This window comes from Heloderma suspectum, chromosome 10 (assembly GCF_057233095.1).
Source record: "Heloderma suspectum isolate Gila_16-S chromosome 10, 16-S_ref, whole genome shotgun sequence".
In the NCBI taxonomy this organism is placed as follows: domain Eukaryota; kingdom Metazoa; phylum Chordata; class Lepidosauria; order Squamata; family Helodermatidae; genus Heloderma; species Heloderma suspectum.
This window is the reverse complement of record NC_139467.1, coordinates 17,557,465-17,577,024: the sequence shown is the minus strand read 5'-3', so window position 1 is coordinate 17,577,024 and position 19,560 is coordinate 17,557,465. Positions and strand designations below refer to the sequence as shown.

Sequence of the window (19,560 nt, the reverse complement as noted above, 5' to 3'; positions counted from 1 at the left end):
CCACCAGAATGTTTCCATCCAAGTTTGAAATTTCTGATAGAGTCGCCTGGCATATAGCTTGCTAATAATGGTAAGCAAGCTAATAGGGCAGGAATTAGCTGGGTCATCTTTCCTTCCCTTTTAAAAGATGGGGATGATGATGGCCAAGCCCTAGTCTGGAGGAATATGCTCAGTTTGATCTATATATGTGAAAAGAGTAGCTAGAATAGGAGCCCACCAATCAATGTTATTCTTGATTAGCGCTGGATGTAGATAGTCGCAGCCAGGGGCCTTGCCAGGTTTTTGTTGGTTTACCAGGTCAATGACCTCAGAAACTGAGACAGGAGGCCATTCAATGGGGGGTCCCGAGATAATGCTCCATCCGAGAAGTGGGTGCCCCCCTACTGCATATAGTACATGGAAATGTGTCTCCCATGTCTCAGAAGAAATATGACAGCCCAGACGTGTTGGGCCACAAATAGGGATGTACGAAAGTCACTTACCTTTTTGAAGGGTGACATTCGCGGTTGGGGGGAGGTGCTCCGTCCCTCCCCCTGAAATTCTCCCTGGCCAGCTCCAGTCTGCAGCGACTCTGTGGAGCCGCAGGCCGGGGCCATCCACAGCCCGACATTCAGCAGCTGGGCAGCCTGCACAGGGACGCAAATGGCGGCCACTGTAGCCGCCACTATTTGCGTCCCTGTATTTTGTCGTGATAGGCTATGTAAATATTTACATAGCCTATCACATCAAAAAAAAAAGGGAACCCAAATGGTGTCTCTGCATTAGCCGTGATTAGGGATGTTAGAGAATTCCACCACAGATCCCGGGGGGCTGAATTCCAGTGAATTCGGCCCCCCAGAATCCATGGTGGAACGGAGCAACCCACCCCACCACCCCGCGAAAGCTCCCCGGAACGGATCCTACCTGGCGGTGACTCTGGCTGTGGCTTCGGCTCCGGCGGTGGCTCCAGCAGCGGCGGCTCCAGCTGCTGCCGGGCTGCTGTGGATGCAAATGGCGTCCTGAGTAGGGGACGCCATTTGCGTCCCTATGGTAGCCTGTGATAGGCTACGTAAATATTTATGTAGCCTATCACGGCTAAAAGGGGACGCAAATGGCATCCCCTATGCCATTTGCGTTCCCGCTTTAGCTGTCATATGACAGCTATGACCGCTTTAGCTGTCATATGACAGCTATGACAGCTAAAGCGGGAACGCAAATGGCATAGGGGATGCCATTTTCATTCCTTTTTTAGCCGTCATAGGCTACGTAAATATTTACGTAGCCTATCACGGAGAAAACAGGAACACAAATGGCGTAGGGGACGCCATTTGCGTCCCCTTTTAGCCGTGATAGGCTACGTAAATATTTACGTAGCCTATCACAGGCTACCATAAGGATGCAAATGGCGTCCCCTACTCAGGATGCCATTTGCGTCCACAGGAGCCTGGCAGTGGCTGGAGGCCCCGCTGCGGGTTGGCTGGCCAGCAGCTCCATGACCTGGCCACGGAGCGGGGCTGGCTGGGCAGGATTCCGGGGAGGAGGAACGGGTCGCCTCCCCGCTGTCAAGGATTTCAGGGTAAGGGACGGAGTGCCTCCCCCCCATCAGGGATGTCCCTGGACGAAAGCAGGTGTTTCGTACATCCCTAGCTGTGATAGGCTACGTCAGTATTTACGTAGCCTATCACTGCTATAATGAAGAAGTAAGTTTAGGGATGATGGAGAATTCCGCCATGGACTCCAATGAGGCCAGTTCCTAAAGAATCCAGCCCCCTGGAGTCCATGGCAGAAGTGAGCACTCACCTCCGCCTCCCCGCAGAATCCATCTGGGTCGGATCCCTCTCGACGTTGATCCTGCGAAGCTGGCCGCCTGCTCCGCATCACTGGCAAAAGTTGATATGGCCGGCAGCCATTGCCGTGCCATATCTCTGTATCTCTGTATAAGTAAGTCTCCAGATGCAAATGGCATACTGGACGCCATTTGCGGCCATAAAGCTAGTAGATTAACCTAAATGCAGCCATAAATGGCTGCATTTAGGCTGATCTACCAGCTTTAAGGCTGCAAATGGCACCCACTACGCCATTTGCATCCGGAGACTTACTTATACAGAGATATGGCATGGCAATAGCTGCCGGCCTCCCGTATCGATGAAATTCCCCAGCGATGCACATTTGGTGGCTGGCTCCGCAGGATCGACATGGAGCGGAGCTGGCCTGGGCGGATTCTGGGGGGAGGGATGGATCGCCCCCCCCCGTGCGGGCAGATTCCCCTGCAGAACGAGAGGTAGGGATCTGTAGGGGTGTCAGAGAATTTCTCGCCGAAACTTCGGGGGGGCAAGTGCCAATGTATTCGGCCCCCCGAAGTAGTTTTGGGGAGAAATTCTCCCCACCCACCCCGCCCCCCGCCCCGGGATGGGACTTACCTTTCCCGAATGTCGCTCCCGGTGGCAGGTCGCAGCAGCGGTTCAGCAGGGCTTTGACAGGGGTGGGGGCAGCAGCCGGTTTTTCGACCGGCTGCCGCCGCCACCATTCCAAGAAAAGTAAAAAAAAAACAACGCCCCCATGATAGGCTACATGACAATTAACGTAGCCTATCACAGCGAGATTTGCAAAGTCAGCTGTGATAGGCTACGTAAATCATCACGTAGCCTATCACAGGTGACTTAAAAAAAAAAAAAAAAGCGCGTACGGCTAATGGCGGCCCCCATTCGCGTTCCTTATTTGGTCGCTGTAGTCTACGTAAAGATCCCCCCCACGGATCCCCCAGGACAGAACTGGGGCAGATACGGTGGATTTGGCTGCGGCGGTGGTTCTGGCAGCGGCGGCGGCTCTGACGGCGGCAGTGGCTGGTCTCCTGGCCGGCCACGGCTGGGCTGCTACGGCCGCCATTGGCGTCTTTGCAGCTGTGATAGGCTACGTAAGAATTTACATAGCCTATCACGGCTAACCCCCCCAAAAAAACCAGCATACACAAATGGCGGCGGCTATGGCAGCCGCCATTTGCGTTCTCTATTTTTCGCCGTTCTACCGTACGTAAATATTTATGTAGGCTATTACGGCGAAAAAAGGGGAAGGCAAATAGCGTAGTGGGCGCTATTTGCATTCCTTTTTTCCCCATTGTTCTAGCCTATGTAAATATTTATGTAGGCTATTACGGTGAAAAAAAAAAGGGGGAACCGCCTATTAATAGATGCCGCCATTTGCATACGCTGGTTTTTTGTAGGGATGTCAGAGAATTCTGCCATGGATCTCGGTGAGGCAGATCTCGGTGCCACGGATCTCGGTGAGGCAGAATTCTGCCACGGATCTCGCATTCGGCCCCCCGAAATCTGTGGCGGAACGGCCTGCCCCCCCGCCCCTCGCGGATCCCCCCCAGGACGAGACTTACCTGGGGCGGATCTTTCGGGCGGCGGCCACTGCCGCCATTTGTCTTGTAAAAAACAACAACAACAACGTGATAGGCTACGTAAAGATTTACGTAGCCTATCATGGCTGGGTTTTAAAAAAAAACCACGTACGCAAATCGTGGCAGCTACAGCCGCCGCCATTTGTGTTCCTTATTTTTGGCCATCTTAATCTACGTAAATATTTATGTAGACTATGATGGCAAAAATAAAGGGGAATGCAAGTAGCGTAGCGGGCACTATTTGCATCCCTTTTTGATTGGCCGTTTTAGCCTATGTAAAGATTTACGTAGACTAAAACGGTGAATCAAAATGGGACGCAAATAGCGCCCGCTATGCTATCTGCATTCCCCTTTATTTTTGCCGTCATAGTCTACGTAAATATTTACGTAGATTAAGACAGCCAAAAATAAGGAACGCAAATGGCGGCGGCTGTAGCCGCCGCCATTTGCATACGGGTTTTTTTGTTTTTTGTTTTCTGTTTTTTGTTTTGTTTTCCCAGAGCCCTCTGCGGCCAGAAATCTGGCTGCAGACGGCTCTGGGCTGGGCTGGGCCTGGCCAGCTGCTTTGCGGAGGTGCCGCAGAGCACAGCTGGCCGTGGAGGATTCTGGGGGAGAGGAACGGATTGCCTCCCCCTCGTCGAGGATTCCGGGGGGAGGGATGGAACGCCTTCCCCCCCACCATCAACATAATCCGTGGAAAGGTAAGTGACTTTCGTACAACCCTAGTTGTTTTGGGGGGGGGTTAGCCATGACAGGCTATGTAAATTGTTACGTAGCCTATTACGGCAGCCTGGCTGGATGCAAATGGTGGCCGCTATGGAAATCCAGCTGCGGACAGCCCTAGCCAGCTGCTCTGCGGAGCTGACGTGGGGCGGAGCTGGCCAGGCAGGAATCCAGGGGGAGGACTGGATCGCCTCCCCCCACTGTGAATCACATCCACGAACAGATAAGTGGGTTTCGTACATCCCTACTTAGATCTACCAAGTCCTGTTGCCGGAAATTACGGATGTATGAAAGTCACTTACCATTTTGTGGATCTGCTTCATGGTGGGGGGAGGCACTCCGTCCCTCCTCCTGGAATCCTCGATGGGGAGGAGGCGCTCTGTCCCTCCCGCCGGAGTCCTCCACAGCCAGCTCCGCTCCACGGGGATTCCGCGGAGCCGCCAGCCGGCTCCGTCCGCAGCACATCCAGCTGCTGGGCAGCAGGGACGCAAATGGCGGCTGCCGTAGACACCGCCGTTTGCTTTCCTGTATTTAACTGTGATAGGCTACGTAAATATTTACGTAGCCTATCATGGCAAAGTAAAAAAAACCGCGTACGCAAATGGCGGCGGCTACGGCTGCCGCCATTTGCATTCCTTTTTTTTTGCCGTTTTAGCCTACGTAAATATTTATGTAAGCTATTACGGCGAAAAAAAAGGGGAACGCAAATAGTGTAGGAAGCGAATGGCGGCCACTAGTCAGCACAGACGGCAGCAGGTAAGTGCTCCATTTCGCGCGCATGTAGTGGGTTGGGGGCTCCGTTCTGGGCCCATTTTGCAGGGTGGGGGTGGGGGGGCTTTATTCCGCCATGGATTTCGGGGGGCCAAATGCACTGGCATTCGGCCTCACCGAGATCCATGCCGGAATTTGCCACCATTCCTACCGGAAGTGCTCTCAGTCTCATAGCAGTTCTTCAGTAGTATGTAGGGAGGCTAAACTGACCTTTAATTCCTTCCATTTTGCATTAAGGTCAGTGAGACATGATGGATCATTATCAAGGCTGTTCTGGGCCCAGGCTGGATCACGGCAAGACAAATTACTCTGGTGGTTTGATAAAACTGCCGAAGGCTGGTTGACAGAGAGCCCAAGATTAGCTGTTGAATGACCCAAGGTCATTTCCACAGCTCCCTTATCAGCAGAGTACTTTAGCTGTGAGGTGTGATGTAATAGAATAGGCTGGATGGCTATCTCACAAAAGCCTTTCACGGGATGGGAGTAACATGAAAAGTTGCCATTTTAAAACACATAAAAGGGATAACAGCTTGTCTAAAACTGAGTAACAGTCTTTTCTGACCTGGTTTTGCTGGGAGCCAATCTGTAGAAAGAATGTTGATATGTTGGGGATTGCAACGTAGAATTTGGCCCAGGGAGTGAATCATGGCTCTATGCAAGGACCATCTGTCTCTATTAACTCTGATTAAAGTGATTAGTAGAAACACCTATGTGGTTTGAAGAATTCAGGCAGGGATAGATCGAATGGGCATACTGTTGTTTGCTTTTGTAAACAAAGATTTATTTATGTTTTGTGTAGGGATGTACGAAAGTCACTTACCTTTTTGAAGGGTGACATTCGCAGTGGGGGGGAGGCACGCCGTCCCTCCCCCTGAAATTCTCTCTGGCTGGCTCTGCTCTGTGGCAACTTCATGGAGCCACTGGCTGGGGCCGCCCGCAGCCAGACATCCGGCCACTGGGCAGCCTGCACAGGGACGCAATGGTGGCTGCCGTAGCCGCCGCCATTGGCGTCCCTGTATTTTGCCATGATAGGCTATGTAAATAATTACGTAGCTTATCATGGCAACCCCCCCCCCCAAAACCACCGCAAACACAAATGGCGGCGGCTACGGCAGCCGCCATTTGCGTTCCCTTTTTTTTGCCGTGATAGACTATGTAAATATTTATATAGCCTATTACGGCAAAAGAGAGGGGTGCAAATGGTGGCCACTATGCCATTTGCACCCCTCTCTTTTGCTGTACTAGGCTACGTAAATATTTACATAGGCCATCATGGCAAAAAAAAGGGAATGCAAATGGTGGCCGCTGTAGCCACCGCCATTTGCGTTCCCTCTTTTTTTTTTGACGTGATAGGCTATGTAAATACTTACGTAGCCTATCACAGCTTCCGCAGGGATGCCAATGGCATCACTGCGTTAGCCATGATAGGCTACGTAAGTATTTACGTAGCCTATCACGGTTGTAATGATGAAGCAAATGGTGGCCACAGAAGCAGCTGCCATTCGCAAAGCAGCGCGAATGGCAGCAGGTAAGTGCTCCGTTTCGTGTGCCTTTCATGGGGTGGTGGGACGGAGGTCTTCATTCCACCACGGATTTTGGAGGGCCGAATGCACTGGCATTTGGCCTCACCAAGATCCATGGCGGAATTCTCTGACATCCCTAGTTTTGTGTTCGGGGGGGTTCAATCCCAGTCCCAAAAGATCTGGTTTAGTAACCAAGTCTGCTAAGTTGGTGTTAGGGGTTTGTAAAGTATTCCCATCTTGGAAGCAGTGCTTCTGAATTTTTCCCATTGCCTCCCCAAGGGTGTCAACTTTGGCACAGACTACCTGGGGGCTATCAAAGATTGCTATAACAGTTTGAGCAGTTAGAAGACACTGTTGAGCAACATATTCAAGAGAGAAATTATTTGAGATATTTGGGGTTCTACTTCCAGGAGATGGAATTTGCATATGCTCAGAGCCCAGAGATTAAATTTCAGCATGGGGAAGGAGAGTCTGATGTACCGACAGGGAGAATGACTGAGACTCCATGACACCATACCTATTTTTAGATGTCTGTGTGTGTGGGGGGGGCAATACATTACTCATGGGGCCACTGGCGAAAGGAGGTGGCCAATCCTTTGTTGCTTCAGAGCCTTTGAGGATAGAGTTCCAGGGCTTGCCCTGCATCGCTTTTTATTGCCCATGAAGAAGCAGTTTATCAAATAGATCCTCCTTTTAGAAGTCACATCCACACTTGATTCCTGGCCAGAGAAAAGAAATTCCTGAGCCCGTAAATATTACTTGTACATGTGTGGCTGTCTGCCTTAGGTTGTTGCTTGACTATTACAGTCCACTCTGACTAAACATGCTCTGCACCCCCCTTTGTTCGTTTCTCTCCAGTGACACTGGAGTGTCACTGCCACTTTTGCTGTGGCAGTTGTAGCTGGTTTTCTATGCTGCTTTAAAAACAATAAATCAAGGATTCATGCGATCCGTTGACAAAAGCATGGGTATTTGTGGACGTTCTTAATTCCTTCTGCCTTTTTTTTTTAATTGCAGAATGTCTATGCAGCTGCTCCAGGGGTAAGTATTTGCAAGGGCAGGTGATCCAGCTCCAAATATTCAAAATCACTACTCACTTCCTGGGTTCTAATAATTTCTAATCCCCTGCCATCCCAAATCTGAAAGACATTGTCCATGACAGGGGCCAGTGAGAGGAAAATTTCTGCTTGGAAAGGTGGTCTAAATATTTTAAAGACGTCAATATTTGGAGAACATATTAAACTGATTGATGTGGGATTAATGCAGTAACATATTGGGTGAGTGGAGTAGGGAAGGGTTTGGGGGAAACTACTGAGGATGGGTGCATGTGTAAGAGAAGGCCACTCAGGCCAATTATCTCTAGGGTCCACACCCCCTCCACAGAATCTGCATGGCTTCATCATGCCATCAAATAAAGTCAACATAAGGCCAACCTGCACTCCAAATTGTGTACCCATCTTGTGCTGCCAGACTGACAATGGGACAAGTCCTCTGTGCTTCTTAAAGTAGCCCAATCAAGTTTCATCCTTTTGGTGAGCACAGTTGCCTTCCCCTTGGAACACCAAAGGTAGCAACCCTGATCTCATAATTCAGTAAATTTTTTTTCCTGCCCTCAAGTGGTGAGAGAGAGAAAAATCCTCTTAGAGCTCAGTTCTATGGGGAGTAGGGCTGGGTAGTTGTTCTAGTGTGTGTGTGTGGGGGGGGTAGACTATTGTGGAAGGCGGAATGGCTGCCTGACTGGAAACTCATATAGGAATGCTTCACATTTCATAGTTTTGTTGAAGGTCCTACTCGCTAGATGAGATGCTACAGGTCTATATTTATCACAAAATCTAAAAAATGATTGTTTCCTAAAAAGAAACTTGGTAGGTCTCAATCCTATCTAGTCACCAGAATGGTTGACATGGATGACCTTAATCCAACAAGCCCAGATTTCATGCATTTTACCTTTTTCATATACCATTTCCTATGTAGTGGTAAATTCCAAAGTTACACCTGGCACTTTAAGAGGCAGAAACATCTTACCTACCTCAGTTTCTTCAGTTGACTGGTCGATCGCTAATAAAGCTTTTATTGTTTCAACCAATTCAGAGCTTCCAGGTCAAGGGCTGTGGCTACAAGATAGAGTTGAGTCCTAAGAAGTTTCTTTTTAGGAAACAATTGTTGTGTACATAGCTTAGTCCCACCATACCACCTTCTGGACGCAACCTGACAGGAAGGACCAGAGCCACTGCAGTTCAGTGTCCCCAAGGCTCAATATTGCCAGACATTCCAGAAGGTTACTATGGTTGATAGTCTCAAATGCTTCTGCAAGTCCAGAAGAAATAGCAAGGCCACACTCCCACTATCCAGTTCCTGGTGTAGATCATCCACCAAAGTGACCGTGTTATGGATTTGAAGTAATCTGTGGCCCTCTGAGTTGCACTATTGAGTTTTGATAGAGGCTGCATATGTTCTGAAAGTACATCTGAGACATTAAGGGGAAGAAGCTTCTTATCTGCCTTAGTTTCTTCAATCCAAATTCTGCCCAGATGTAAATCCCAGATCCCAACCCAGTAGATGCTGCTCACATCCTCTGACATGGACTTCACTGCAGGGTGTTAAGTTGTTTCCCCCACCCACCATCACCCAGCCACCTCACAAGATGCTTTTCTGCTTCTTTCCAGAATGGAGGTGGCATTGATCAAAGTAACACATATGGTGGCAATGCTGTAGGAGGCAATGGCAATGGCGTAAGTAGTGGTACCCAGAATTCCTCCACATTTCAAAGCTGATCACTACTGCCAAGTCCTCAGTAGAGAAATGGTCTCTCCTTAACATTGCAAGGGCCTTTTTGGCTGAGTCTGATCCTTTCTCTTTGAGACATTCTATAGGGATGTCAATGTGAAGAGTGCTTAAGTGATGACTAATAAGAAGAAATATCTCTGCCCTATAGAGTTTACCATCTAAAATTCAATACAAGGGAGGGAGGAAGAAAAAGATGTAGGTGTGGAGAAATGGCAAGAATATGTATTCAATTCAGTTCTATATACTTCAGCATAGGTTCATTACAGGAGGCCAAAGATTTATGGAAAGGGAGTTGAGGAAGAATCTCAAAGGGTGGAGAGGGAGAGAGGTTGCATCACTGAAGTGTTTTGAGAGGTGGCTCCAGATAGAAGGCTTAGAGAGGGAGAAAAGACAGAATAACTTCAAGTGTTTGTTTATTTAAAGGAGGGCCCTCACAAGGTGGCTGACACAGTTATATTACAGCAGAAAATATATACGTTATCCCATCTTCATAAAGAGGGATAAGGGACAGAGTATCCTTTCAGTGGGAATATAATTGTTCTTCATCACTGCTGAAAAATCAAAATCAGGGGGCTGGGTGCTTGGATATTCATGACCATTCTTAACTACCTCCTCCTCTTTTAAAATTACAGAATGTGTATGCAGCTGCTCCAGGAGTAAGTATCCCCAAGTGCTTATGATCCATTTATTAATCCATTACCTTAAAATGTTCACTGTCACTACTTACTTCCTGTGTTCTAATAACCTTCCCCCAATATCCCAAAGGCATTGCCTATGACAGACCCAGCACTAGCTGATGGGAAATTCCCTTAGGCATCCTTTCAGCTTGGAAAGACAGTCTAAGCATTTAAAGAAGTCAATATGTGGACAACGTACTACTGAACTTGGTGGTTTGGAATGATTGTGGGAACATTGTGGATGGGCGGAGAAGGGAAGGGTCTTTTGGGAACCACCAAAGCTGTGTGCATTTCTGAGAAAACTTCAGAACATGCCATGCCTGGCAAATGTTTCTGAGTCCACTGCCCCTTGCTGGAATATTCATGCTTGGCTTCCCATCTAATTAAATCAACATAAAATCAAACTGCCCTGCAATGGTTAGCCACACTGTACTGCCAGACTGAAGATGGGACAAGGCTTCCATGTCCTCAGAGCTGCCCCATCGAGTTTCATCAGGGGCTGAATGTAGCCCGTTGATGAGCACAGTTGCCCATCCACTTGGACCACTGAAGGCAGCAGCCCTGGTCTTTAATTCAGTGAATGCATTCCCGTGCCCTCTCATGGTTAGAGAAAGAAATTCTTACCATTCAGTTTGATGCTGAACTATTCTAGTCGATAGTTGTATGGAGGGAAACAAATTGGAACCAAGGGATTGGGAATGGGATGCAATGCATTGGAAGATGGCACAGCTAGTGGGCTAGATGGCTGGAAACCCAAAATGGATTAAGGCACACTTCAATTTGTTGTTGCAAGTCCCACTTTGTAGTCTACACCTTACAAATCTATCTTTATCAATAAATGTACATAACAAATATTTCTCAAAAATAAACTTCTTAGGTCTCAACTGCCTCTCATAGCCACAAGCATTGATCTGGAAGCTCTGAAACCAAGAAGCCCATGTCTCATGGATTTTACATTACATGTATCAGTTCCTATGTACTGGTTTTGGAAGGCACATCTGGAACTTCAAGAGTCAGAAATGCCTTATCTACCACTGTTCCTTAAGTCCAAATTCTGCCCAGACTCCAGGGAGTTTTGTTGCTTTTCCTCATGACATGCTCTTTCTGCTCCTTTGTAGAATGGAGGTGGCATTGGTCAAAATAATATATGGGGTGGCAATAAAGTAGGAGGCAATGGCAATAACGTAAGTATTGGTACCCAGAGTTCCTCTCCAGTTTGAGCTGATCAGTATTGCTCTATCCTGCCTAGAAAATATGTCTCTCCTTAACATTGTGGCAAACTTTTCAATTGATTCTGGTTTTTGTCTCTTTATCGTATTCTGTAATAGTGTCATTGTGCTTCACTGAGTACTGATAAAAGAAATCCCCTGACCTATGGGGTTTACCATCAAAATTTAACAAAATGGTGGTAGGGAAAAAAATATGTATGTGATGTTAGATAGCAAGAATATGCCTACCTATTAGTTCTATGTACCTGGCCTTAGCTTCAGTAGGGGATGCCAAAGGTTCATGGGAAAGAAGAGACTAAAGGATTAAAGGGAGAGAGAACTTTAATCACAACTATGTTCAGGATGTAGTTCCAGGCATAAGGGGCAGAAGTGGAGAAATTGCTGAGTCATTTGACGAAGCAAGTGCCCTTATTCGTGCTAGTCCTAGGGATGTCAGAGAATTTAGCCACGAATCTCGGGGGGGCCGAATTCCAGCTCATTCGGCCCCCCGAAATCAGTGGCGAAACAGTCTGCCCCCCCCAACCTACCCGGGACGGGACTTACCTTGGGCGAATCTTCCTGGCGGCGGCGGCTCTGGCAGCGGTGTGGCGGTGGTGGTGCGGCGGCGGCAGCTGCGGCGGCCGGTCTTCTGACCAGCTGCCACTGACGCCATTTCCAGTAAAAAAAAAAAAAAAATGTGATAGGCTACGTAAAGATTTACGTAGCCTATCACGGATAGATTTTTAAAAAATACCGTGATAGGCTACGTAAATGTTTATGTAGCCTATCACGGCTGAGTAAAAAAAACAAACGCGCGTACGCAAATGGCGGCGCCCACGGGCGCCGCCATTTGCATTCCTTATTTTGGCACAACTGGTCTACGTAAACATTTACGTAGACTACGGCGAAAATAAGGGGAACACAAATAGAGTAGCATCTACGCTATTTGCGTTCCCCTTATTTTCGCCGTAGTCTACATAAATGTTTACATAGACTAGACGTGCTAAAATAAGGAACGCAAATGGCGGCGCCCATGGGCGCCGCCATTTGCATACGCATGTTTTTTGTTTTTTGTTTTACTCAGCTGTGATAGGCTACGTAAACATTTACGTAGCCTATCACGGCTGATTGCAGGGTCGCAAACGGCGGCAGCTACGGCCACCGCCATTTGTGGACCTGGCTGGCCAGGATTCGGGGGGGAGGGACAGAGCGCCTCCCCCCCGGGCCGAAGTTCAGGGGGGAGGGACAGGGCGCCTCCCCCCGGTGAGAATTTCGGGGTGAGGGATGGAGCGCCTCCCCCCCACCTTGAATCAAATTTCATGAAAAGGTAAGTGACTTTCGTACATCCCTAGCTAGTCCTGCTTTTGTGGCCATAGTGCATGACCCTATCTTCCTAGATGGGATCTATTTTTTATTTATTTAACTTTATTTATCTATTTTAATTAATGAATTGATTGATTAATTGATTGATCGATTATAATATTTGTATCCTGCCCTATATCATTAAGATCCCAGTATAAAACAATGACAGTATAAAACAATGAATAATTTAAACAGCGGAAAGCATATTAAACCATTAAACAAGCTAATCATGCCAGTTTGAAAATCTGACATGATAAAACACCTCAAACAGTATGCTAATTTAGGGAATTCAATTAGCCTTCAAGGGCTATGGTGAAAAGCCATGTTCTAACTTGGTGCCAAAGCAAAACCCACATTGGCACCAATTAGGTCTCCAAGGGGAGGGCATTCCTCCAATGGGATGCCACATCTGAGAAGGCCCTCTTTTGGGACTGAGGCCTTTTTCTGTGGTGGATATGCCTTGCTGCAATCAATCTGGGTGGGAAAAGCTTGGATATTTGTGGATATTCTTACACATGTCCCCTGTTTTTCAATTGCAGAATGTCTATGCAGCTGTCCCAGGAGTAAGTATCCAATAGTACCTGTGATCCAAATCATTGCCTTCAAATATTCAATATGGCTATTTAGATCATGGGTTCTGCTAAGAACCTGCCCCCAAATCCAAAAGATGTTGTCGATGACAGACCCAGCACTAGCTGAAGGGAACTTGCCTTAAGCATCCTTTCAGCTTGGAAAGATGGTCTAAGCATTCAAAGAAGTCCATAGGTGGACAAGGTACTGAACCTGATGATTTTGAATTAATGTGGACACACTGTGGATGGTTTGGAACTAATGTGGGGACATTGTAGATGGGCAGAGTAGGGAAGGGTACTCATTCATTCATTCATTTATTCATTTCATTTCTATACCTCCCAATAGCTGAAGATCTCTGGGTGGTTCACAAAAATTTAACACAAGAATGTCTTTGGGGAACCACCAAGGTTGTGTGCATTTGTGAGAAAACTTCAGAACATGCCATGCCTGGCAAATGTCTCTTGGTCCACTCACCTTGCCTGGAATTTTCATGCTTGGCTTCCCATCTAATTAAGTCAACATAAAATCAAACTGTCCTGCAAGGTTTAGCCACATTGTACTGCCAGACTGAAGATGGGATGAGGCTTCCATGTCCTCAGAGCTGCCCCATCGAGTTTCATCAGAGGCTGAATGTAGCCCGTTGACAAGCACAGTTGCCCGTCCACTTGGACCACTGAAGGTAGCAGCTCTGGTCTCCTAATTCAGTGAATGTATTCCCGTGCCATATCATGGTTAGAGAAAGAAATTCTTACCATTTAGTTTGATGCTGAACTATTCTAGTCGATAGTTGTATGGAGGGAAACAAATTGGAACCATGGGATTGGGAATGGGATGCAATGCTTTGGAAGATGGCACGGCTTGTGGGCTGGATGGCTGGAAACCCAAAATGGATTAAGCCACACTTCAATTTGTTGTTGCAAGTCCCACTTTGTAGTCTACACCTTACAAATCTATCTTTATCAATAAATGTACATAACAAATATTTCTCAAAAATAAACGTCTTAGGTCTCAACTGCCTCTCATACCCACACGCATTGACCTGGAAGCTCTGAAACCAAGAAGCCCATGTCTCATGGATTTTACATTACATGTATCAGTTCCTATGTACTGGTTTTGGAAGGCACATCTGGAACTTCAAGAGTCAGAAATGCCTTATCTACCACTGTTCCTTAAGTCCAAATTCTGCCCAGACTCCAGAGAGTTTTGTTGCTTTTCCTCATGACATGCTCTTTCTGCTCCTTTGTAGAATGGAGGTGACATTGGTCAAAATAACATATGGGGTGTCAATAAAGTAGGAGGCAATGGCAATAACGTAAGTATTGGTACCCAGAGTTCCTCTCCAGTTTGAGCTGATCAGTATTGCTCTATCCTGCCTAGAAAATACATCTCGCCTTAACATTGTAGCAAACTTTTCAATTGATTCTGGTTTTTGTCTCTTTATCATATCCTGTAGTAGTGTCATTGTGCTTCACTGAGTACTGATAAAAAGAAATGCCCCTGACCTGTGGGGTTTACCATCAAAATTTAACAAAGTGATGGTAGGGAAAAAAAATATGTATGTGATGTTAGATAGCAAGAATATGCCTACCATTTAGTTTTATGTACCTTGGCTTAGCTTCAATAGGGGATGCCAAAGGTTCATGGGAAAGAGGAGGTTGAAGGATTAAAGGGAGAGAGAACTTTAATCACAACTATGTTCAGGACGTAGTTCCAGGCATACAGGGTAGAAGTGGAGAAATTGCTGAGTCATTTGACGAAGCAAGTGCCCTTATTCGTGCTAGTCCTGCTGTCGTGGCCATAGTGCATGACCCTATCTTCCTAGATGGGATCTATTTTTATTTATTTAAATTTATTTATCTATTTTAATTAATTAATTAATTAATTAATTAATTATAATATTTGTATCCCGCCCTATATCATTAAGATCCCAGGGTGGTATACAGATGAAATGAATTGAAACAGTATAAAACAATGAATAAACAGCGGAAAGCATATTAAACCATTAAACAAGCTAATGCCAGTTTGAAAATCTGACATGATAAAACAGCTCAAACAGTATTCAAATTTAGGGAATTTGATTAGCCTTCAAGGGCTATGGTGAAAAGCCACGTTTCAACTTGGTGCCAAAACAAAAACCATGTTGGCACCAATTGGGCCTCCATGGGGGTGCCACATCTGAGAAGGCCCTCTTTAGGGACTGAGGCCTTTTTCTCTAGTGGATATTATTGTTTTTCCTTCCTGCAATCAATCCGGGTGGGAGAAGTTTGAATATTTGTGGATGTTCTTACATATCTCCCCTGTTTTTAAATTGCAGAATGTCTATGCAGCTGTTCCAGGAGTAAGTGTCCAATAGTACCTGTGATCCAAATTGTTAATCTGGTACGAAAAGGGTTAACAAAGAGTAAAGATGGCTGATTTGATCTGGGGGAAGAGCCTACAAGAAGAGCCCCTAGAAGAGCCCGAATTTCAACAAATCATTGCCTTCAAATATTCAGTATGGCTATTTAGAGCATGGGTTCTAATACCCTGCACCCAAATCCAAAAGATCTTGTCCATGACAGACCCAGCACAAGCTGAATGGAAATTGCCTTAAGCATCCTTTCAGCTTGGAAAGATGGTCTGGGCTTTCAAAGAAGTCAATATGTGGACAAGGTACTCAATCTGATGGTTTGGAACTAATGTGGGGACATTGTAGATGGGCGGAGTAGGGAAGGGGCTTTTGGGAACCACCAAAGCTGTGTGCATTTGTGAGAAAATGTCAGAACATGCCATGCATGACAAATGTCCCTGGGTCCTCTCCCCCTCACTGGAATTGTCATGCTTGGCTTCAGATCTAATGAAGTCAACATAAAATCAAATTGCCCTGCAATGGTTAGCCACATTGTACTGCCAGACTGAAGATGGGGCAAGGCTTCCATGGCCTCAGAGCTGCCCCATCAAGTTTAGTCAGGGACGAAATGTAGCCCTTTGATGAGCACAGTTTGATGCCGAACTATGCTATGCTAGCTGATAGTTGTATGGAGAGAAAAGACTAGAAATGAAGGGACTGGGATTGGGATTCAGCAATTTGGAAGTTGGCACGGCTAGTGGGCTGGGTGGCTGGAAACTTGAACTCGATTGAGCAATACTTCACTGTTGTTTTTGTTGTTGTTGAAAGTCCAACGTATTAGCCTAGTTGTTACAATTGTTACAAGTCTATCTTTACCAAGAAATGTACACAACAGTTATTTCCTAAAAAGAAACCTCTTAGGTCTCAACTCTCTCATAGCTTCCATCACTTACCTGTAACCTCTGAATCCGAGAAGCCCAGATCTCACGGATTTTACTTTACATGTATCATTTCCTATGCACTGGTATGTTCAGAAGGCACGTCTGGAGCTTTAAAAGTCAGAAATGCCTTATCTACCATGGATACTGCCCAAATTCTGCCCAGACTGCAGGGAGTTTTGTTGTTCTTCCTCATAAGATGCCCAGATTTCATTCATTTTACTTCACATATACCATTTCCTATGTAGTGGTAAATTCCAAAACTACGTCTGGCACTTTAAGAGGCAGAAACGTCTTATCTACCTCAACCTCAGTTTCATCAGTTGATTGCTGGCTCGCTAATAAAGCTTTTATTGATTCAACCAATTCAGAGCTTCCAGGTCAAGGGTTGTGGCTATGAGATAGAGTTGAGACCTAAGAAGTTTCTTTTTAGGAAACAATTGTTGTGTACATAGCTTAACCATGATGTCCCCAAGGCATGGATAACTGTTGCCAGATTAGACTGACTCAAGAATGGACAAAACTGGTTCATAGTTGTGCAAAAGTGCTCCTTGCCACCACTGCCACCCAAGAATCCAAGAATGGCATATGATCCAGGAGCACTTCCAAGCTACCAGGCTCACCATTCACGGGGACCATGACCCCATCCAGAAGAAGTTGAACCCCAATACTTGAGTCAGGCTTTCTATGGAACAAGAGCACCTCTGTCTTTTCTGGATTTAACCTCAGCTTGTTCGCCATCATCCAGCCCATGAACAAGCTTAGGCAGTGCTCAAGGGTGTTGACTGCTTCCTCAGAATTAGGTGACAAACACCAATAGAGGTGAGTGTTATCAGCGTATTGATGATGGCATCTCACTTCAAAGCTCTGGATGACCTCTCCCAGCAGTTTCATGCACATGTAAACAACATAGGGGACTGAACTGAACTCTGTGGGACAGCACAAATCAGTAGCTGTGGTGCCTAACGGTAGTCCTGAAACACCACCTTCTGGACACAACCTGACAGGAAGGACCAGAGCCACTGCAGTTCAGTGTCCCTAAGGCCCAATATTGCCAGGTGTTCCAGAAGGTTACCATGGTTGATAGTCTCAAATGCTGCTGGGAGTCCAGAAGAAATAGCAAGGCCACACTCCCGCTATCCAGTTCCTGGTGTAGGTCATCCACCAAAGTGATCGTGATATGGATTTGAAGTAATCTGTGGCCCTCTGAGTTGCACTATTGAGTTTTGATAGGGGCTGCATATGTTCTGAAAGTACATCTGAGACATTAAGGGAAGGAAGAAGCTTCCTATCTACCTTAGTTTCTTAAGTCCAAATTCTGCCCAGATGTACATCCCAGATCCCAACCTAGGAGATGGTGCTCACGTCCTCTGACACGAACTTCACTGCAGGGTGTTAAGTTGTTTTCCCCACCCACCATTATCCATCCACCCAACAAGATGCTTTTCCTGCTTCTTTCCAGAATGGAGGCAGCATTGATCAAAGTAATACATATGGTAGCAATGCTGTAGGAGGCAATGGCAATGGCGTAAGTAGCAGTACCCGGAATTCCACCACATTTTGAACCTGATCACTACTGCCAAGTCCTCAGCAAATAAATGGTCTCTCCTTAACATTGCAAGGGCCTTTTTGGCTGCATCTGCTTTCTTCTCTTTGAGACATTCTATAGGAATGTCAATGTACAGATTGCTTAAGTGACAACTAATAAGAAGAAATGTTTCTGCCCCACAGAGTTTACCATTTAAATTCAATACAAGGGAGGAAGGAAGAAAAAGATACAGTCTGGAGAAATGGCAAGAATATGTATTCAGTTTAGTTCTACACGCTTCAGCATAGGTTCATTACAGGAGGCCAAAGCTTTATGGGAACGGTTGGAAAGGGAGTTGAGGAAGAATCTCAAAGGGCGGAGAGGGAGAGAGCTTGCATCACTGAAGTGTTTTAAGAGGTCGCTCCAGATAGAAGGGAGAAAAGACAGAATAACTTCAAATGTTTCTTTATTTAAATGAGGGCCCTCACTAGGTGGCAGACACAGTTATATTACAGCAGAAAATATATACGTTATTCCATCTTCATGAACAGAATGTTGTAGGGACAGAGTATCCTTTCAGTGGGAATATAATTGTTCTTCATCACTGCTGAAATGTCAAAATCAGGGGGCTGTGTGCTTGGATATTCATGATCATTCTTAACTTCCTCCCCCTTTTTTAAAATTACAGAATGTATATGCAGCTGTTCCAGGAGTAAGTATCCCCAAGTGTTTATCATCCATTTGTTAATCCATTACTTTGAAATGTTCACTGTCACTGCTTACTTTTTAATGCTGGGGGTGAGTGCAGCCCTTTGATGAGCACAATTGCCCTTCCCCTTGGACCACTGAAGGCAGCAACTCTGGTCTCCTAATACAGTGGAGGTGTTCTCCTGCCTTCTCATAGTTAGAGAGGAAAGAAATTCTTCCCATTCAGTTTGATGCCAATCAATGCTAGTTGATAGTTGTATGGAAAGAAACGAATGGAAACCAGGGGTTGGGAATGGGATGCAATAATTTGGCAGATGGCATGGCTGTGGGCTGGATGGATGGCAAGTTGAACTGCATTAAGCCACACTTCAATTTTTTTGTTTCACGTCCCACTGGTTAGCCTAGGTATTACAAGGCTATCTTTACAAGTCCCACTTTGTAGTCTACATCTTACAAATCTGTCTTCATCAAGAAATGTACAGAACAGTTTTTTTCCTAAAAATAAAGTTCTTACGTCTCAACTGTCTCTCATAGCCACAAGCATTGACCTGGAAGCTCTAAAACCAAGAAGCCCAGGTCTCGTGGATTTTACATTACATAACATCATGTATCAGCTCCTATGTACTGGTTTGTTTGGAAGGCACATCTGGAACTTCAAGAGTCAGAAATGCCTTATCTACCACTGTTCCTCAAGTCCAAATTCTGCCCAGACTCCAGGGAGTTTTGTTGCTTTTCCTCATGACATGCTCTTTCTGCTCCTTTGTAGAATGGAGGTGGCATTGGTCAAAATAATATATGGGGTGGCAATAAAGTAGGAGGCAATGGCAATAACGTAAGTATTGGTACCCAAAATTCCTCTTCAGTTTGAGCTGATCAGTATTGCTCTATCCTGCCTAGAAAATACGTCTCTCCTTAACATTGTAGCAAACTTTTCAATTGATTCTGTTTTTTGTCTCTTTATCATATTCTGTAGTAGTGTCATTGTGCTTCACTGAGTACCGATAAAAAAAAATGCCCCTGACCTAAGGGGTTTACCATCAAAATTTAACAA

The 19,560-nt window shown here is 46.0% G+C and overlaps 1 protein-coding gene across 4 annotated transcripts in view; it reads left to right on the top strand.

The window, feature by feature from the left end:
- The window catches only part of LOC146337841 (uncharacterized), a 58,415-nt gene that overhangs the window by 15,431 nt on the left and 23,424 nt on the right, over positions 1–19,560 (top strand). For 2 of the 4 annotated variants that reach the window (XM_084814364.1, XM_084814363.1), the window contains 10 exons: positions 7,417–7,440; positions 9,066–9,131; positions 9,819–9,842; positions 10,982–11,047; positions 12,973–12,996; positions 14,253–14,318; positions 15,321–15,344; positions 17,736–17,801; positions 18,490–18,513; positions 19,276–19,341. In XM_084814364.1, the coding sequence (XP_084670490.1) occupies positions 7,417–7,440; positions 9,066–9,131; positions 9,819–9,842; positions 10,982–11,047; positions 12,973–12,996; positions 14,253–14,318; positions 15,321–15,344; positions 17,736–17,801; positions 18,490–18,513; positions 19,276–19,341 (450 nt within the window). The remainder of the gene's footprint in view (positions 1–7,416; positions 7,441–9,065; positions 9,132–9,818; positions 9,843–10,981; positions 11,048–12,972; positions 12,997–14,252; positions 14,319–15,320; positions 15,345–17,735; positions 17,802–18,489; positions 18,514–19,275; positions 19,342–19,560) is intronic. The other 2 variants (XM_084814365.1, XM_084814367.1) reach the window with 1 other exon arrangement.